This window comes from Grammomys surdaster, unplaced genomic scaffold, assembly GCF_004785775.1.
Source record: "Grammomys surdaster isolate TR1022 unplaced genomic scaffold, NIH_TR_1.0 751, whole genome shotgun sequence".
Lineage (NCBI taxonomy): Eukaryota > Metazoa > Chordata > Mammalia > Rodentia > Muridae > Grammomys > Grammomys surdaster.
The window spans coordinates 351,021-373,067 of NW_021605170.1; the positions used below are offsets into that span (position 1 = coordinate 351,021).

Consider the following 22,047-nt stretch of genomic DNA (forward strand, 5'->3'; position numbering starts at 1 on the left):
GGGATGCCTTGGTCTTTGCGGAATCTCCGCAGCGTCCTAGCCTCTCTATGTCCGGCCATGCGGAGCCTCCATCCCCCGATTCCCCGAGACAGAGAGAAGTTTACAAGGCAATTGGCTTTGCTGTAAAGGCATCTCTGAAACCCTAGCTTCTGGGACACTCTCCCTGCCTGGTACCCCTTCGGGTCTCATTCTGCAGAGGGAAACCTGTGAGACACTGGATCCCTAGGGACCAGGTTTCCTGACAGGAAAGACCCTACAAAGAGGGATGTCTTTGCAGCTCTTGGCGTAACAGAAAGCACCTTTCTAAACGCTGCTGGCACTTCAGTCCGCGCTGGACATTCTGGCTTGGGCTGCCCTACCCCATGCAGAGGCAGGAGTGGGTTATCTGTTTCCCCTCCCACTGGAAGACAGGGACCCTGCCGCCTCTCTCCTCCGTACAGGGCCAGTTCTGCTGTGGGCCTCCAGAGTCTCCCTAGAGACAGATATAGTTGGGACTAGTCAGAAGTCATACGAGCCTTTTCTGAGGGGCAACATTCGTGGACTTCTTGTCTCTCCAATTCTAACCCCAGAGGGACCCCTGCCCCACAGCTCCAGAACTGCCAAGGAAGCTGAGCAGCCAGAACCTGGGTGCTACAGCAGAGCATTGACCTTCAAACGCCCCCTGGGCTCCACCCCTGCTTGAGGAGGCTGGCGCCAGTCTCCAGTAACTGGTGGCCCCAAGTTGTGAACTGCAGTGGCAGCTAAAAGCTTCCTTCAGAAACCCCAGAAGCAGCAAGATGACTGTTGGTTTGGCTGGGCTCTGAACCCTGACATCCTGATCTGGGTGTGGGAACAAAACCTCTCACACTGGACTCTCGGGATAATAGAGAGGGGAGCAAGGAGTAGATAAGGGTCTCAGGAAAGGCTGGTCAGGGCACCTATGGCCACCTACTCTCTCTAGGCAGAAGAACTCGACCACACTTGAATGTGAAATCTGACCCCGGAGTGGCTCCTGAGGAACGAAGCCATCATCATGGAGTTCGTGATGAAACAAGCCCTGGGAGGTAGGAGGTGGGCGGGGAGGGGGACATGGGTTTGGGCCACCAGGGATACACAGACATCTGATACTCAGACATGTCTCCACCACTGCAGTGACACAAAAACACATGGCTGCATGGCCACTTCTGACCTCACGCACAGGCTCTGCAGATGGTTGCTTACCCTCCAAACAAGCCTAGGGCAGTCCCCAGCCCAATATTTTTGAAGCTCCTGGGGACTCAAGCCTTGAGATTTCATACAAGATATGGAGAGGACATGCTGTGTAAGATGGTCCTGTGCCCCCATGCCATGGTGCAGTGGAACCCACTGGTCATCCTGAGACAAATCAAGAGCAGAGCAGCATTGATCAAGGCAAATATCCCAATGAGGCTTGTGAGCAGCCCTCATTGTGTCAGTCCTGGGAACAAAACGTGCACCAGGTCTGGGTTAGGAAACGGGATTTGGGTGATCCCAACTGTGGCATTGGGCTCTATGGGGTTCACCCAGGTAAGAGACAGTACTGTTCACAAGGACAAGAAAGGATAGCTATGCAACCAAGTCTCCTTCTACAGAGAAAATATAGCCGCCTTTATGTCACTGAGTGAGGGCAGCCTGCTTACTCACTGTTTGAGGAGAGTCCTGTCCCCACTTGGCCCAAAGCCATCTCTGTAGCTAGCAACAGTGGGACTGGAAGCTGGTAGAGGTCAGCAGATTGAGTTCTTGGCCGGGAGGAGCTGAAGCAGTAAGCTGAAGGTTTGGTACCTGTTTGGCTGGAATGGGTTTCAGCTGGGCAGTTTGGTCAGCTGAAGCCTGTAGAGATTGCCCTAGGTGGTCTTCATGTTTGTTCAGAGCTACCTGCTCTGGGTACCCCAACACCCTTGTGTAGTCTCCATGCTGAGAGTTCACACTCTCAGGGGAGCCCTTTGGCTGGTGTGGGTCTCAGCTGGGATGTGTTGGACATCCTGGTATGGAAAAGGGAGGGGACCACTCACGGAAAGTTGATTGGGGACTTGGGGTCAGGAAAGAGGAGAGTCTGCAGAAACAGGCATCTCCCAGAGGGTGTCTGTGACTTCATTCATATGTGATGAAAAGAGAGTTCACGACTGTGGTAGACTCAGGTTGAATCTAATTATAATGATGACATCACCGGGTTAGGATTCAGGGACAAGCCAGCATCCTGTATCAGAAGAGACCCATGTTATACCCAGAAAGTCCCAGGCTGCTACAGACAGTTAATTTGGTGGCTAATTCCGACCCTGAGGTGGGCTTTTAAAGAAACTGAAATCTCTGATTTGGCTGTCTGCATAGCTGAAATTAGCTGGGTAATTGCCAGCCTGGATCCCCTCATTGTTGCATGTCAGCCCAGAGTTTCTCCTGAACCAGCAATGGGGCGTGCTTCTTGGGGTACTGTGAAAGCTGTTGGGGCAGGGTGGTAACCAGACAGAAGCTACAGGGTAGCAGCCGCATACTAGGCTGAGCACCATCCAAACTACCCTATATTCAATTTACATTCATTCTGTGGAGATAGGGATGTAGCTTCCATGATGCTGAGTAAAGAACTGTAGAGACTTTCCCCCTGCCATTTTCAGTCTTGTCATGTTCCGGATAATGGTCAGAAGGCAACAGAACCCCCAAGACATAGATCAAGCCCAGAGAAAGGTAATAGAAAAGAAAATAATAACCCAGAAGCAAATGTGTGGCTCTTTTATTGGGCCATCTCTACTTATGGTTGCAGGTTCAGGAACTTATGATCTGTTGCTTCACAAGACTGTAGACCACAGAGGGGTAGGTCTGGAATCAGGCTAGATGTGGATGTGGTCCATACTTCTGTCTTTGCCTGGCTGTTCTAGCACCGTGCCTGCCAGGAGCAGCAGCCCTCACTTTGAAGCCTCATGTCAGGCATTCAGCACTTTACCAGCAACCTCTATCCACTTTGGCATGTCTCTAATGCCTCCTAAGAGGCAGACCTGGTCCACAGTGGCATCCTAGAGATGTGGCTCAGAGAGACCAAGGCATGTGTATGAATGCTATGGGACAATGAGTCATGCCCCCAAATTCACAGGCTTTCAGTTCAGAGATATATTCACCTTGGATGCTTGTGAAGTTCTAGGTAGTTTCAGGTACTTCCTGTAGATGCTACATGGGTGCCTGGATTCTGTTATGTGAGCAAGTTCAGTGGACTAGTGGGGTTCTTTCAGGCCCCAGTTCTGCTGTTTACTAGCAGTTCTGTCTGTGGACCACGAGGAAACTTGGGATCAGAACAGGATGATTCGGAGTCCCCACTATAAGAGAAAAGGAAGATTCCCGATGAAGGTCTGGTGCCTTGGCTTGGACCAGGTGGACAAGTGCCCAGGGTGTGGTTTATGCAGAGCCGAGCAAGCCTGGATAGTGTTATTCAGGAGGAGCCTGGCCAGTGTGAGGACCCAGGTATCCTTTCCATTTTCTGGATCAGCTTCTTTGTCTACTGTAAATGCCCATTGTCATGTCTCAGGGTATAGCTTTCTCTCTCGGTTTCTCCCCCCTCTCACTTCACTTGCTTTGCTTAACCATGATCCTCCAGACTCCTTATGATCTATGCACTGCTGTCCCTGTCCAGGCTGACACCAGGCATCGGTCCCTGGGATTCTTGCACCTGAAGCTACTAATTACAGGGTATGGTCTTTCTTGCCCTGGTATAACTCTCTAAGAGTCTGAGCCAGGCATTATTAAGACAGGACCACTACCTCCTAGCACTTCTCTTTGCTCAGTAATCACTGAAGTGCCAGGAAGTGTCACACCTGCATCTCAAGTCTGGAGGCTGAGCCACTGCTTCAGGCCCTACTGTTCTTTGTCCTTTACCAGCCCTTCCCTCAACATCCTTTGCTTCTATGGCCTGCACACCTCATGGTTTACAGACCATCCTACAGGCAGGCCCTTGGGGGCAGGCTTTAGACAGTAGTGGCTTTGGCTAGATAGATACCTTGTCAGGAAACAGCCAGCTGCCTTTCATCTTTTTTTTTTCCTCTCTGGAAGCAGACACCAAACTCCACCCCATGACATGCAACAGCATGACTGTGGGTACCTGTGCTAGCCAGGTAGGATCGAAGGAACATTCTCTTGGGACAAAATCATGAGAAAATGGCCCCTGTTGACCAACCCATTCTTACCAAGAGAATGTCCTTGTGGCCTTGGACCACTCTAGAACTTACTAAGATACTCCAATCCTAAAGGAACCAATATCACTGCTCAGTTACTGAAAGGAGACAGTGCTTCAGTACCTCTGCTGTCACCACTGGGTCACAGCTGTCTTGGTAGCTTGAAACTCTTTTGCAGCAGAGTGCCTTGGAACTGGAGCCAGGTGATCTAGCCATATCTATACAAGTCTGTGATTCAAGGTCCCCTAGAATACTTATTGTAGGAAACAGCAAATAGCCCAGGTGTATAATTATCCTTGGAGAAGATTGAACAAGATATGGGCATGACATGCTAGGTGTGGGCTCTTATCAACAGAGTTAAGTAGAAGTGGCTATTTTGGCTCAAATAATTCAAATTACTGCTCTTTCATTATTCTCAGTATGATACCCTATGCAAAGGCCTAAGGGACAACAAGTACATGCGTGGTCTCAAGAGACCCTTAGGATATCCTCATTGTGTGCTCCAAGAGCGAAATCAAGACCGCAGGGCCTCTCACACAGATCTTCTGCCTGGGCAGCTCCAGTAACCTGGGGTGACTTAGTCAGTGTGCATAGTATCCTACAGTGACCCCCTCTGGGCCTGGTACCCCGAGGCTCTAGGTGGAGTTAACTCCACCCATTCCCGCTCTCCCTGCTCTTTGCCAGGGTCTGATCTCAGCAGCTCTGTACATCGACCTCCCCAAACTGTTGCTGGTCTTTGTGGTGTGGGCCACAGATAAAGACTCAAGGTTTCTGTCCTGAGAGGACAATGGAGTTACCACTGAGCTGGGCTGCAGGTGAAACTCTGGAAAAGCGTCTCATGATAAAGTACCCGAGAGACAGAAGGAAAGCAGCTGGAGTTGGCATGGTGAAGAATTATGATCCTACCTTTGTCTTTTTGCACCTCCATTCTTATCCTATTCCTCAAGTTTGAAGTGGCTGCTGCTATTCACTCCTCTACCCTGGGAACAACTAAGCAACAGCCCTTCATCTGACTAGCAGATGTGTCTGTGCAGTCTTGTGGAAGCTTTCTGCTAGGCACCATGGGCTGAAGCAGCTAGATAAAGGCCAGTGTAGATACACAGACTCCACACCAGGGCAGGGATTGAGTGGATAGCGCTCAGTGCTTGGCTGGGCAGTTTTGATGCCAGGCCTGCTAACAATGAGCCCTTCATAGATAGGATTCCACATTACCTGACTTACCCAATAGAGCAGGCAGCTAGCAAACACTTCAGGACAAAATACCCACACTCCTGTGCACTCAGAAGACACTAGTGCATGGCAGCAGATCCAACTTGTGCCCCATAACTCTCGATGGCTAGAAGGACACTTGAGGGAAACAGCTTCTCTCTCTAAAGCTTGAAAGGCAGCTCTTCCTTAGGAGAGGATACTCAGGCTGATTAGGCTGCAGATCAACTTCAAATGCCTGAGTCCTGGCTGGCATTGAAGAGCAGGCTGAGCACTTCACTGGTTGTCACTCACGTTCTGACCTATTGGTTGGCAAAAGATCTTGGCTGGGACTCTGGTACATTTCATAACCCTAATAGTCACAGTTCTCAGAAGCCTTTGCTAATGTTGCACACTTCAGAATTAGCTGTGACAGGACATCTAGTACTGGAGGCTAACTGTAGGAGAAACAGGAGCTTCAGAGTGAGGGGCAAGTCCATGCTGCCTGATGCGAATTAGCCTAGCAAAGCCCAACCAAAGCTGGAAACCACATCAAGAGAGAAGAGGCAGCATTGCAGGCTCTTCCCCAGCACGTCTCCCACCTCTGCTTTGGCTCCCTTCTGTCTACTTCCATAAGGTGGGTGGAGAGGAGTAAGCACCCTACTCTGCAGAACCCCATTGTCAGAGATTTCCCACTGTTAGCCAAGGACTTCTTTGAGATGCCTGTGTGCCTAAAACCTCCCTGGAGGAAGGAAACTCTGGCTGGGGAACAGTGAAGTACCTGTTTGGTCTCACCAGCTCTTCAGAGACATCCCACATGCTTTTGCTACACACAATGTACTTTCCCAGTGTTATCCTCATTTATCAGCCAGTGGTCTTAACAATAAACAGTGACATTGCTAGGCCACTCTTCCTATCCCCTGAATTAGGACAGACACAGTTGTTCTCTATCTCTAAGACACTGGAGACTCGTATTTCATTTTTGCAGAACTATTAGCTCAGCAGTCCATGGTTCTTTGGGAAGAGAGGTGGACTCTGAGGCCAGAGGCACCTAGCTGATGCTCAGTGTTGGGTACTCTTGCTGGGTATTGCTACTGGGAGTTGGTGTCTGGTTCTGGACCCAGAGGTGGAGGACTAGTCAGTCAGGCAGGCCCTGAGGAAGGCTGGTGCTCTGCTGTCTGCAGCACATGTTCTTGGTCTTTGTCTCAGACTGACATTTCTGAGGTGACTGCACCTAATGGAAATGCTCTGGCTTTCCCAAGCCCCTTCCTTGGGTCCTACCTCTCTATTCCTGATGGTTGTCTCCCTCAAGAGAGAACAACGGCACCGTCTCTTCCATTCCTTTGAGGTTGGTTGTTGGGGAGAGCACATGGTAGAGGCTATGGACTGGATCAGTCCTAGTGACTGACAGAATGACAGAGCAGAGGGCCAGGATTACAATCACATTCAACACTAGTGTCCGGGCCATCTGTCACAGAGCCTGACTCTTTGAATTTACTAATTGGTGACTTCATCTAGTTTCTGTTTCCTCTATTTTTGTCCTTTCCTAAAAGCCAAGATCAAATACGGTTGTCTGCCTGACACTTTGCTCCATATAGGAAAGGATGGCAGTGCCTATAAAAGGCCTCCCCAGCCTCCCCAAAGGATCCAGCCAGTAAAGGCTCCAGTCAGCATATAAAGGCTTGTGGAACCACAGGAGTTGGGCAGAGGAGCAGTCTTTGATGCCTCAGGTCCAAAATCTGCATAGACTGAGTTAGTATGTTTATTCTGTCTAGCCCAGGACATGAGGTATAGATTCTGGCTTCCACAATATAGGCTGGCGTAGATCTAGAATGAAAACTGGCCCTGGAGGACTCTGAACCTGCTTCCCAAGGCAGAGCCATAAAGAACCAATGAATATTGTTCACAGGTATGTGACCACGTCAAGGCAAAGCCCAGGTCATAGATACCTTCCCAGGATCTTTTTGCCTCTCTGAATTGAAGACATGGCATGGTGGGATTGGGAGCTTCAGTACTCAAGATAGATGAGATGGGTCTACAGAAGCAAGAATAAGCAGAAAGCCAACTTTCTGTGACATCAAGCACTATGCATCCCCAGTGGGCTGAGAGGTCAGAGTTGGAGACATGTGTTCAGCAAACCTCTCAGGCCACAAACTGTGGAGTCTTGTCTCTAGAATTTTGCCCCTTGACCAGAAAGAATAAAGAGTTCCAGGTATGGAATGTGCTACCTAATGTGTTTATACAAAGATAAAGAGAAAGAGAATATGTTCTATGGGTGTGTGGTGAGGTATGGGGGAAGGGGATGTCTCAGTGGGCCCATGCTGAGGCATCTCTTCCCCCTGAGGGACCAGCCACACTAAGGTATAGTATAGAATAGAGTTTATTCAGGGCATGGGGAGGGAAGTTAAGAGGGTAGTAGAGGCAGAGAAAGGCAGAGAAAGAGAGTAGAGAAGTAGAGGCCGGCCATGATCACGTGGAGAGAGGGGGAAGAGAATGGAGAAGGGGAAAAGAGGAGAAGGAGAGGGAGAAGCAAGAGACAAGAGAGCAAGAGAGAGAAGAGGGGGCAAGCAGCTCCTTTTATAGTGGGACCAGGACTACCTGGCTATTGCTGGGTAATTGTGGGGGTGGAGTTTAGACAGATTGCTAACACTACCTCCTCCCCTAAACTCCATAGGAGTGAGGACAGGTGTCTGATGAATGAATATTCCCAGAAAGAAGGCAAGAGGGAAGGGGTGCACCACTATGGGTTGGGACTCATCAGGAATTGCAGTGACTAGCGACAGAGGGGACACCTAATATAGCATCCCCAGCTCGAGGTAGTTAGAATATGGAGATAAATGACTCTCCTGATTTGATTTCTGTCACTGTGATAAACACCACGACTAAAAACAGCTTAGAGAGAAAAGAGTCTATTCAATATTACAGTTTACAGTCCAGCATGAAGGGAAATCAGGATAGGATCTCAGGCAGGAACTTGGAGGCAGGAACTGAAGGAGAGACCCTGAAGGCATGCTGCTTACCAGCTTGCTCTCCGTGGCTTGCTCAGCTTGTTTTCTTATAAAAGCCAGTACCATCTATCTGGCCAGGGTTGGCATAACCCACAGTACCTTTGTCCCTCCTGTATCAACCATTAATCAAGAAAATGCCTATACAGACTTACTTCAGCAAGGCTGATGGTAGCAGTTCCTCAGTTGAAGTTCTTGCTTCCCAGGCAACTAATTCATGTCAAGTTGACAAAACCTAAAACCAGCACAAGGTGTTTTGTCTTAATTTTAAAACTCCAATGGATAATATAAAATCATGCTAAACACTCTCTAGTTTTTGCTTAGAATTCCACTTAGTTTTTTTTCTTGTATTTATCAGATGCCATTGTGTGGCTGGCCTGTCACTGCTGTGGCTTTATTTGAAAACTAGAGGACAACAACAATAGACATGCTAAAGTGGACGGGGCAAGGATCACCAGGCTTCAACCTTTCAGGCAACTCAGAAATGCTGAGGCTGGGAGAAACTGACATCTTCAGGGAAGAGCACAACAACTGGTTATCTAAGACCAAATGGTCAGCCCTGAAAACATACATACAAAGAGCACCGTATGAACTGAAGAGATTATATTTAGGAACACACATGTATATACATATGCATATGTGCGTATAACAACAATTAATTTTTAAAAAGGAGGCCATGAATTTTAAAAGGAACAGCAAAAAGGGGGATTATGGGGGGCTTGAAGGAAGGGAAGGGAAAGGAAAAATAATATAATTATATTATAATGTCAAAAATAAAAGAAATAAAAAACAAACAACAGAAAACAATAAATAAATATATGAATTTTAAAAAAAAAATCACTGGAGCCAGCTTTGCTGCTGTTCAGCCAGGACCTGTTCTCTGTGGCAGCGCCAGCACCCAGTTATCTAGTTAGTGATACTCCATCATGGTAGTGTACTGGGCACGGCCTTTATCAACTTAACTTTTAGAGGTACTTCCTTGAGGGTTCACTATTTTTATTTATTTATTTATTTATTTAGGTTTTTGAGACAGGATTTCTCTGTGTAGCCCTGGCTGTCCTAGAACTCACTCTGTAGACCAGGCTGGCCTCGAACTCAGAAATCTCCCTGCCTCTGCCTTCCAAGTGCTGGGATTAAAAGCATGCGGCACCATTGCCCAGCTCACTATTTATTTTTAATATGAAAACTAAATCTTTTTAAAAATCTGCTACATACCTAGGTAGCAGAGCAGGAAGATTGCTATAGGCCAAGGTAGTCTACATAGCAGGTTGCCCTCCATTCAGGGCTATAGTGAGAGACCCTGTCTCAAAGAAAAAAAAGCAGCTAAACAAAAATTGGATTCAGTGTTCTAGAGACTCCATGTTCAATGAGGTGACCCAGTGGGAATAGGTGGTTGCTGCCAAGCCTGATAACCTGAGTTCAATCCTTGGGTTTCCACATAGTGGGAGAAGAAAACTGATTCTCAAAGCTATCCACTTATCTACAAACCCACAATATGGCACATTCTCATGTGTAAACACACACTAAACAAACAAACAAACAAATAAATAAAATCAAAACAAAAAGTTGAGTGTAGTAGCATACCTTTAATCATCCCAGTACTTGAGAGGCAGAGGTCAGTAGATCTATGAGTTGGAGCCCTGCCTGGTTTACATACCAAGTTCCCAGCTAGCAAGGGCCAAGTACTGAGATACTGTTTAAAAAAAATAAATACCATTATTTCAGCCCCAACTGCTTAAGTCAGAAATGGTCAAGACCTTGCCAAGGCAACTCTAAAGGTTCTATGTATTTTTTAAAATGTGCTTTATTTAACATAGTAATTTTGCTTATTTACAGGTGCTTCATGTAATATGTGCCACACATATACATAATGATTATGTCATGTTCAAAATCTTCACCACTTACTTCCCTGACTACCCTACCTGCAAAAAAACAGTGTGTCACTATGATGTAGTAGCCCCAGCTGGCCTAGCTAAAGATCTTTCTGCATCTACTTCCCAGATGCTGGACTTTTGTATGTATTTTCACTCTTTCTTATCTCCTATTTTGTAGGGTTTTTTTTTTAGCTAGATATAGAAGGTTGAGCTAACATTGTGTTTTCTCATACACAAAGTATTTTAATGTTCACATTGGATTTTGTGATACTTATAAGTTTATTTCTTTAAATTTGCTTTGTTTTGGTTGTTGCTTGTTTGTTTGTTTGCTTGCTTTTAAGATAAGGTCTCATTATGTAATCTTGGCTGGCCTGGGACTCATTACTTAGATAAGGCTGGCCTTAAATTCACATGCCTCTGCCTCCCAAGTGCTAGGATTAAAGGCATGCACCACTACACATAGCCAATAAGCTTGTCTCGTAAAATGAAAGCTTATTTTCTTTTTAAAATAGTATAGGGTAACAACAAAACAATACAGGCAACTATGAAAATGAAATGGTGTTCTTGTAGATCCATCTCTGCTGGCAAGAACCCTGTGGAGTTCTCTTACTGCTGATTTATTGGCAACAGTGTGTGAGCATCACAGGTCCACACCCAGCCAGATAGAATGGCTTCCATAGAAACTGTGGTTTTAAATAGTCATCCCACCATGAACATGGAAACAAAGTGTTAAGGAATGGACTTCAACAGATTCCCCCTTTTTCATGTTTTCTAGTTTATATCATAAAAGATACTTTAAAATACTTTTTAAAATATTTATTTCATTTTATGTATATGAGTGTTTAACCCTCATGTATGTGTGTGCACTGCATATGTGCCTGATGTTCATGGAAGCCAGAAGAAAGCATCAGATCCTCTGGAACTAAAATTACAGATAATTGTGAGCTACCATGTGAGTGCTAGGAACTGAAACCAGGTTCTGTGCAAGAGCAGCCCAAGATTCTAACTGCTGGCTCATGTTTCTACCACTTATAAAAGATACAAATGAACAAGTAGGTGCTGCAGTCTGGGAAGGTCAATGATAGGACTCTGTCCTCAGTGGTCACCACTCCCAACACGTGAGTCTGGTCTCATTTCCCTTCTGGAAGCAGTTGTGAATGGTAAATATTCAGGAACTCTGCATGGTAGGCTAGCTTGGGCAAATACTCAACTTGTTGGTGATGAGATAAAGAATAAATGTAGCCTAAGCTTCCAGCTTCAGAAGCAGTGTGTGTACATTTGCCCACCTCCCCTCCACCTTTCCTGACAAAGGCCTGGGGGTCACAGGGCAGTACACTGAGTCAACAGCCTCTCTAATCCTTTTGGATTCATGACTTATGAAGTCAGTGGCAACTTAAGCTAACCAGAGAAGACTGTCACTTTCTATTTCTGCATCTACCTTCTTGGGAGGTGTCTGCAGGCCTCCTCACACGTTTCTAAGTAGATGCCTACCTGGATCAGGTGTCACTTCTGGCACCTTACAACATATGGCACTGTGCTCCTAGGTGTCATCCTTGTAACTGGTGCCTGTCTCACACACTACTTACAGTGTGCTTTGTTCAGTGTGGAGCTAATTAGGACTGTGTTCATTTCTTACAAAGCCTTTTGTTTGTCCTGTAGTAATATGACTCTTATTTTTCACTTGATACTTTCCTTTCCAGGCAGCAGCCCTTAGTATATTGTGTTCATGTGGGTGACCATGCAGATACATTGTTAGGCATGTTTCTCTCCTTGGAGCCTTCCCTCTGTATTGGTAGATTTCTAGACAGCTACTCAATAGGGAATTGAGAATGCTGTGGGGAGGTGAACAGGTATCTTTGTTCTTCTTCATTAGAGGCAGTTGGGCTGGGTATAAAATAACAGATTTGAATGAATTTCCCATATACACTTGAAGGCACTTGTTGTTGTTGTTCCAGCTTATGAGGTCTCAGGTGAAGTCAGAACCTGCCTGCTTCCAGCCTACTGTATAGGCCTTTAGGGTTCCCATTCAGATCTCAGTGACAAGAATTTCTCAGAGTTAAGAACTTGCTTCATTCATCCTGCTGGTGTGATGTTCAGTTCCTGGAAATGTTTTCCTGTTGCTTCTTTGTTCTCTTCCTTTTCCTTCTCTGTCACTAAAAACAGCCCTGAGCGCCACTTTGTTTTCTTCTGTTTTGTTGTTGTTGCTGCTGTTGTTGTTATTACTTGTCACTGTAGCTTTTATTATTATTTCCAAAAATGTATCCTCTAACCCTTCAGCTAAGATTTTATATCTGTACTTGTACTTTTAATTTCCAAGAACTTTGGAATGTAGGTCACCTCACATTTGCTTATGGGTAGCCCCTGGTGTTACAGTTAATGGACACAACAGGGAGGCCTCTGGTTGCTGCCAAGAGGCCTTATGTGATACTGTATTTGGTTTCCCTATCTTGCTGTGTCTCTAACATACATTTAGTACTTTCTGTTCAGATGGGAGACTTCAAGTTCATGTTCTTCTGACTGGAGTCTGGTTCACAGACTGTGTGGGACTCTGAACTTCCTTTTGGTTATGTGTGTGAACTGGTTGGTATGCTTCTATACCAACTATGGAACTATAGTTCTGTCAGAACCTATGTGGCTGAGTGATGGATCTGAAGTAAGTAAGGGCTCTTCTTTCAGGACTATGTTAGTTACTTTTCTATTGCTATAAAGAGACACCATGGCCAAGGCAGCTTACAGAAGAAAGCGTTTTGGGGGCCTGACAGTTTCAGAGTCCATGTAGGGAGCAGGCAGACAAACAGAGTGCTGGGACAGTAGCTGTGAGCTTAAATCCTTATCTGAAAGTAGGAGGCAGAAAAAGAAATAACTAGAAATGGCATGAGCTTTTAAAACCTCAAAACCCTCCCCCAGTGGTATACCTCCAACCCAGTGCAACCTCCTAATCTTTCCCAAATAGTTCTAGTCCAATATATGATCTTATGGGGATCATTCATTTAAACCACAAGTGTGCAAACATTCCTTCAGCTCTCTCTGCAGCTCCACACTTCACCCCCTCTCCCCAGTGCCTTGGATCTGCTTCCATGTTTGTTTTCTGTTCTCTGTTTAGCATCCAAAGTAATGGGTTCCATCATGGCATTTTCATGCATGTTTTGTTTTCGTTGGTCATCCTTCCTTATTCTTCTCCCCCATCTGCCTCCACTCTGCATTGCTCTGTCTTCTCTGCAGTAGTCTTTCTGTTTTCATATCAAGTACATTCATTACTCTTTTCCCACCGTAAAATCTGTTTTTTCCTCTCGTAGTCCACTTTCAAGTTTTATGACCTACACAGATGCATGTACACAGACAGACATATATAAAAATTAAAGTATAGAATTAGAATATGAAAAAACATCCAATATTTATTTTTCTGAGTATGGATTATTTCACTAAGGATTTTTTTTCCTTATGACTGAATGAAATTCTATAGTCTTTTTGTTGGTGATGATGTTGTCTGTTTATTTGTTGAGGAACATCATACCTACCAAAAGTTTTCTGAAAAGTACTCCACTAGCACAAGAAATCATCCTAAGAATCGGCAGATAGGACAGGTAGCACTCCAGCTATTTTCCAGCATATTTATTGTTGCAGAGAATTCAATAAAGTATCATAAATAACAAAAAAATCATAATTTACAAGTGAATAAATGGTATTACCATATAAATTAAAATGCATCTGCATAGCAAAAGAAACTATCAGTAGAGTATAGACACACCATACAGAATAGGAGAAAATTCTTGTCAACTATACTTCAGAAGGAAATTAATATGTAGTGAAGTCTATAAGGAACTGGAAAAATTGAACATCCGTGTTTTTTGTGAGATTAATATTGTGCCAAGGAACTGGTCAACTTAGATAAAAGAACGCACTCATTGAAAGATTGTAGCAAAGAAATTTAAAAGCATGTCATGGAGCGGAGTGAATGCTCCTGAGACTCACGTCTCCTGAGGGTGGTGGCACGCACATGAAGGAAGCAAGAGGAGGGTGAAGAAGAAAGGAAAACTCCAAACTAAAATACTAAAGAACAAAAAGAAAAAGCAAGACTAAAAACCAAAGCCAGTGTAACCTTTAGGTTTGCATTGCACAGTGAGCTCTTGGGAATACAGCGTAGGAGAGTGAAGGTCACGGCGGAAGGTCAGGGTTAGCAACAGCATTGCAGAACGTGTCTGTATGGGAATATTCATCATGGTGCGAAATTAGTGTCTCCTTTACCTCAAATCCACAGTTCCACCTAAGTAAGAGAAAAACATCCAAGAGTCCCAACTGAGAGAGAGTGCAAAATTCTCAAAAGGCTCAAATAACCATCACCAACACAAGTTTGAGACACTGGCTGGCCCAACAGAACCCAAAGAGATATGGAAACTGTTTGTCATGTCAATTTTTGGCTGGAATCTTTGAACAGAATAGAGGAAGTAAAAATCCAGTAAACAAGCCGGGTGGTGGTGGCGCACGCCTTTAATCCCAGCACTTGGGAGGCAGAGGCAGGCGGATTTCTGAGTTTGAGGCCAGCCTGGTCTATAGAGTGAGTTCCAGGACAGCCAGGGCTACACAGAGAAACCCTGTCTCAGGGAAAAACAAAAACAAAAAACAAAAAAATCCAGTAAACAGTCTGAGCATGATAGCAGATACCTTTAATGCTAGTACTTAGGAGGCACTGGCAGATGGATCTTTGTGAGTTTAATTCTGTAAATTAAAGTTGTTCTCAAAACATTTGTTTTGGTGGTTGGAGTATAACTCAGTGACCAAGAGTCTGTCCAGTATTATGTGAGGACCTAGGTACTGCTAAGTTCCAATTACCAATTACTAAAACGTTTATATTTATTTGTTTATTTATTTATTTATTTATTTATTTATTTTTGTCATTGATTTTTTGAGGCAAGGTTTCTCTGTGTATCTAGTTGTCCTAGAACTCACTCTTTTAGACCAGGCTGGCCTTAAACTCAGAGATCTACCTGTCTCTGCCTCCCAAGTACTGAGATTAAAGGTGTAAACCACCACTGCCCATCTTAAAATGTTTATTTTTAAGACACACATACATACTTCAATTTTTTATTACATTTACTTATTGTGTGTGTGCATGAGCATGTGCGTTTGTAGAAGTCAAAGGATACCTTGTAGGAGTCTACTCTCTCCTACCATGTAAGTCCCAGGCTTAGGACTAGATTCAGGTCATCTGCCCTGGCAGCAAATGCCTTAGCCAGGTGAACTATCTCACTGACCTGGAAAATATACTGGGATAACATTGTGCCCTAGGATTCTTGGCCAACATTATCTATAGAAAGAATTCTGGGTTAGTCACAGGTACAAAGCAAGACTCATCTCAAAAGAAGGGAGATGGAGGAAGGAGGGAGAGAAGAAGAAAGAATTGATACTCACCTGAAGCAAACACAGGAATGACCAACAAGCACATGAATAATGCTTGAAATCATTAGTCACAAGTGAAATACAAATAAAACACCACCTGTCATTCACATGGTTGGCTGCAGTCAAAAGGCCACCAAGACAGTATTGAACTACATAGGGACACAGGTTCATATTTTTCATAGTACAAGTGTAGGGGGCAGACCTACCTTTGCAGGGTTTGACTATTTATTTCAATAAAGCCAGGTGAAATCTAAATTTGCTGAACATCTTGTTAGTAACTCTCAGGAGTAACTAACCAGGTAATTAACCTGGGTAAATAACCAGTACACGGGTTTGTCCCTAAGGTCCAGTTTTCAGCGTGTATCTGCTGGCTATGGATGGACAAGCTACTGTAACTGCAGAATTTTTCCACCCACACTCCAGTTCTCAAAATAATGAGTCTGGAAGTTATTATTTATGAATAAATACCTATGCCTAAGCTTTGGCTCATTCCCTGACTAGCTCGTAACTTAATTAACTTGTTTATTCTATTTCATGAGTGCCACATGGTTGCTTACCTCTCCTCATTTTCATTGGCGGGTGTTCCTCAGAATTTGGGGCAAATCCCTCCCATGCCTGACTCTATCCCAGAGGTCCTTTCTCCCTACCAGAACTCCCACCTCCTATTTCTTGTCTCAGCTAATACGCCGTCAGCTTTTTATTGATAGGTGATGCTTCCACACAGTACACAAGAGATTCTCTCTGCAAGCTACTCCACAGTGAGACCCTACATGGACAGATGAGTGGCTATACACATGGCACTTAGTAGCCAGGACAGTGCCCCATTATATACTGTGGGCTCTACTGATCTAAATTTCTGGAGAACACAAGACTATTTCTGTGGGGAGAATGAGACAGACCATCTGGGTGCTGGGTTGGACACTATGGGTACCAGAAGCCTGTTTTTGGCTTCACAGATTTATATAAGTCTGAGGAGCCCCCATTGTGCTTTAGTGGTGGGTTCTATATGGCAGAGTACTTTTTTTTTTCTTTGCCACGGTCATTTTCTGGCTGTGTGTGTAGACTCCACCTCTCAGGCATGTGTATACAAAGCAAGATAAAGGAGGCAGGCCTGTAGTCAGACACGTGCAAGTTCTAAAGGGGATGAAAGCTGTAGGCACCCCAGGGACACAAGAACCCATTGGCTTGTTAGTCAGGGGGAAAGGAAGCAGGAAGGTTCTGGGAACATGAAAGTGCTCAGAACAGCACCTTATGATACAAGTGCCCAATGGCCACTGTGTCTTTGGGTAGCATCTGCGTCATGACTGACGCTGTCATGCTGTCACATCTCTGCCTTCTGCAAATGATCTCCACTGAGCTCAGGTTGTGCTTGTCTATAGCATTCCCTAGAAAGTTACAGATGTCAGTTCCCTTTGGCTGAACATTACTCTGGCCTATGTGCTGGTTCCTACTCTGTTGGGAGCTCTAGTTCTCTGTCTCTGTCTCTCTGTCTCTGTCTTTCTCCCTCCCTCCCTCCCTCCCTCCCTCCCTCCTCCTCTTCCTCCTCCTCCTCCTCCTCCTCCTCCTCCTTCTTCTCTCTCTCTTTCTCTCTCCCTCTCTCCTTCTCCTCCTCCCTCACTTCCTTTTCCCTCCCTTCTTTCTTCTTTCCTCTCTCTTTCCATTCTTCCTTTCCCTTCCACATGACTTCTGGCTTTTATGCTAATTTAGTAAAAACAACTCAGAGAATTCACTTCTTCCAAGAACACTCTAAATATCATGGGAATTATCTGTTTCTTGAACATTTGAAGGATCCCATCTGTGAATTCCTAGACATCATTCTTAGCTTTTTATAATAACTGTATTTTGAGTTATGGATTTCATTCAAGATTCCCACAAGGTAAATACAATGTATTATTTGGTTATTATTTGCTTATTTGTGTGTGTGAGAGAGAGTGTTGGTGTATGTGCATGTATGTGTGAGTGGGGAGTGTGTGTGTAAAGAGACTAAAGGAGGATGCTGAGTGTTCAGCTGTACTATTGCTGCTTTATTCCTTTGAAACAGCAACTCTCACTGTGCCTGGAGAAAGGCTGGCTTCCTCTCTCTCCACCTCTTATGTGCCTTTTGTTACATCTAAACTCAAGTACTCATACTTACATGGGAAATACTCTTATCCATTGAGCTACTTCTTGAGCCCCTGGTCATTTTAATTACCTTCCTGTTTTGGCCTGCTTGCTTTCTTTACTGCAGAGTCATACCTCCTCCTGCAAACCAACATGGCCTCCAAAACCATGTTCAGGAGTTTGCAAGTTGGTTGCTCTCTGGGGCCTATATCAGGACCTCATTACCTCTAGTTTCCATGTTGGCAGTGACTATAATCTAATACGCACAGCCCATCGGCTGCTAGGGAGGCTACTCTTGCACACATTGCATAGGGGATGTCATTACCAGTTATATGCTTTGACCAAACTGGTCACAAGCGCATGTGTGCTTTGGGAAACCTACCAAGGAGATGGAATTATGAGAAATTTAAATTTTTATTTCTCTTTTTGTTGTGGTCATATATATGAGTTGTACTATACAATCAATTTTAGGTGCACAAAGCAGTGGCACTATTGTTCAGCCATCATCTCTGCTTCTGGAATATTCTCATTTTTCCAAACTGAAATTATCCCAGGTAAACATTAGGTCTCTGTCTTCCAGCCCCCAAATTACTTTCTGTTTTCCACTCCATGGATCTGAGTGCTCTAAGGACTTCCTAGCAGCTGTCCTTTGTGACTGGCTCATTTATCTCAGTACAATGTCCCCAGAGTTTCTCCATGCTGTCTTGTGTCAAAACCTCCTTAGGCTGAACAATATGTAAGGTATGGACAGACACATTTTTTTTTCTTTCTCCATTCACCTGTGGGCTGATGCTTGTGGCTTTGCCTCCTGGATATTGTGAATGACGCTGCTCAGACTAACAGTGGACAAATATCTGAGTTCCTGCTTTCAAAACTTTTGTGTATGTAGTCACTGGTGGAATTACTGGGCCATATGGTAATTCTGTACTTGGCCCAGACAAGATACATATAAGCATCTTGCCTACAAGTGCATATGTGTACCATATGTGTTCTGTAACCTTGGCAACCAGAAGAGAGTATTAGATCCTATGGAAGTGGAGTTACAGACAGTTGTGAACTGCCATGTGGGTGCTGGGAACCCAAGTCCTCTGCAAGAGCAGCCAGTGATCTTAATTCTAAGCTGTCTCTTCAGTCTCTGTGCTTGGCCTTTTGAGGGCCCACCAAACTGTCTTCTACAGGTTGGACCATTACACATTCCCACTGTCCCAGCACAAGGTTCCACTTTCCCCAGATCTTTGCCAATACTTCCTGTTTTCTGTTTTTGTAATACATGTCCCAGCGGGCATGTGGAGAGGTATCTCACTGTAGCAGAGACTGACATTTAGTGGATCTTAGTGAACATTCCTCACAGCTTCCTGAGAGCCGAGGACTAAGGGGAATCTGACATGCAGCCTCTTGTATTTTTTCAAAGAACTGTGGAATCATGGTTATCTTTGACCATTGGGCTTTCTCCTTGTTTTCCAAAACTTGCGTCTGTGATGTACTTTTCTGCACATAGCTGACATATTAGAGTGCATTGGGAAGCCCCTCAACCTCCTCTAGGACACTGATAATCCTCTCCTGGGTGTGCCACACCCCCAAGTGCACTGTAGCCACAGATATTCCCTGGTCATGTGACTACATGCCCAAAACATCCTTGTCTCTAGCCTCATACTAGGGTAGTGAGTATCTGTGGGAACATGTCTCAACAAAGACCCGTTTCTGACAGACAGCTGGAATGAGATGGCTAGGCAGAAGAGTGTATGTAATAATGTCTGGCTGCCTCTGTCATTAATCCTCTTTCTCCAAGGACTCAGTGTGCCCCTTCTCCAGAAGTGGATATGATGGCATTTAAAACATCTACAACACGAGCACCTTTGTTATTTGTTACTCTCTTGGCCTCCCTAGGACTCTGGAGAGAGTTTGTTTTCCTCCTCCTCCTCCTCCTCCTCCTCCTCCTCCTCCTCCTCCTCCTCCTCCTTCTTTGTTCTGCTTTGATCCAGGATCTCATGTAGTTCAAGCTGGCCTCAAACTCACTAATTAAAATTGGGCTTGAAATCATGATCCTCCTGCCTCCACCTCTCAAGTTCTAAAACCACAGGAATACATCACTATTTCAGGCTTGTTATTTTTATTTTTCTGCCACTTATTGTACCACCAGAACCTTATATTTATCAAGAATTTTAAATACTCCAAAGTTTAAGTCAGAGATTCAATCCAAACAGCATGCAATTGCACCCCACAGTGTACCACCATCTTTGTGGTAAGCTTGTACAGCAGGGAAATGGTATGTCTTTCACAAACCTTGAAGCTTAAATAGATAATATCTTCTTTATAGTTTCTATAGAATTCTTTGTCAAATGCAGTTTGTTTCCAAGATTGTAAATGCAAGTTCTCTCCTATGTGTGTCCCGCTGCCATGGGTAGTTTGGGGGGAAAACAGTTGGCGTTAGGTAAACGTCATCTCTTGTCATCCTTCTGTGTAGTTAGTTCTGGTCAGTTTTTGCTGGAATATCCCGAGTATTTTAGGTAGAAGACGGTGTGGACAGCAAGAGAAGTGGAGAGACAGAGCACTGTGTCGTCTTGAGATCATGTTCATTATTATTGTTTATTGATTTTTCTCATGAAGAACAGTAGCGCAGCTGTCACACCCGTGTGGCATAAGCTCATCATCATTTGCTGTTGTTTTCCATATCAGCTCTGATCCTCTCTATGGACCCTCTCTTCCAATCTTACATTGGGTTAACTTTTTGGTTTGTTTGTTTGTTAATAGTTTGGTTTGGTTGGTTGGTTTTGTTTGTTTTCAAGCTATGTTACTCTGTGTAGCTCTGGCTGTCCTGGAACTCTAGATCAGGCTGATTTCAAACTCAGAGATCCTCCTGTCTCTGCCTCCCGAGTTCTGGAATTAAAAGCATGTGCCACCATCACCCAGCTAGGACTACTTTTTTATTTCTATGGATGATTATGAAGCCTCTCCATTTTGTTTGGTTTTTTTTCTTCCTTATGACTAAAATCTGTTATTATTCCAAAATACAGACCCTATTTTTAGACATATAGTCTGTTAGATTAGGCTCATCAAATCATGGAGTTGAGATTTTGGGAAATAAAATTGTTCAGCACTTAAACTGCCCAGACTTTCTCCACAGCTTCAGAGGGGGATGTGCCAATGCCCTGTGCAAACTACCAGCACTACCAGGTGTATGCTGGATCCTATGACTCACTAAAAGCTGGAGAACAACTGTAGGAAGTTTGCTTTTCACTGTTTTCAAACTTTTTTTTGTTTGTTTGTTTGTTTGTTTTGTCTTTTTTTTTTTTTTTTGAACTCTCGAACTCAGAAATCCGCCTGCCTCTGCCTCCCAAGTGCTGGGATTAAAGGTGTGTGCCGCCACCACCTGGCTGTTTTCAAACTTTTTACATCTTAATCTAATGTCCAGTTCAGTTGAAAGGCTATAAAACTACAGCTATGTTTCTAATCTTTGAACCTCTGTGGCTGTCAGTTTGATCTTTCGTTCAGAGCTGGTAGCTAGATTAGACAGGGAAGACTGGTCTCTACCACCGCTAGTCTTTTATATTGTATATTTATTTGAATTATAGTATGGCTGGTGTTTAGCAAAGTAATCCAATACAGAGAGTAGTCAGCAAATGTCCACAGACCCAGGGCTATAGCCACCCAGACAACCCCAAAGTCACCTTCTCCTCATACATCAGGCCGCCTTTGCATTTACTTAAGTAAAAACCATTTCATTCATTTCTAGTTTTTTTCACCCAGCATCAAAAATTCTGAGCTCCTTCCATGCTATTGGGTGTGTCAGCCACTGGTCCACTTCTTTCCAGTGCTGAGCAGTGCTCTGCCCTTCATCTGCATGGTCTGTAGTTGATCTGCCCATTGCCTGCTGATGAGCAGATACGTTGTCCTGTGTTTTACTATCACAAATAAAACTGCTGTAACTTTCTTATCCTCGAATTCATGTGAATTTTTTATTTCTGTTGAGTAAATACTTGGGACTACAGTTTTTGAACCACATTATAGGTGTCTTTAACATAAGAAACTGACAGGTTCGTGACTGAGTGCTTTGTCTAGCATGTGTGAGGCCCAAGCACCAAAAGAACAAAGTGATATTGATCCACTGTCCTCCAATTCCCGTGTCATCTGCATTTCCACCAATATATGTTGCTGTTTGTCCCTATCCAGCACTTGTATAGCCAATATCTACTTGTCGGTAACTTGAGCTGGGATCTCTGTGACTAAGCATTATTTCTAACAGCCAAGTGCACTTTTCTCCATACTTATTTGATATATATATGTATATGTATATGTATATGTATATGTATATGTATATGTATATGTATATGTATA

At 44.3% G+C, this 22,047-nt stretch overlaps 1 protein-coding gene across 1 annotated transcript in view; it reads left to right on the forward strand.

Annotated features, from left to right (window-relative positions):
* Positions 1 to 22,047, forward strand: part of Cplx1 (complexin 1) — a 32,142-nt gene that overhangs the window by 512 nt on the left and 9,583 nt on the right. Inside the window, exon 2 of the mRNA XM_028782430.1 lies at positions 941 to 1,043. Within this exon, the coding sequence (XP_028638263.1) occupies positions 1,013 to 1,043 (31 nt within the window). The 5' untranslated portion in view covers positions 941 to 1,012. The remainder of the gene's footprint in view (positions 1 to 940; positions 1,044 to 22,047) is intronic.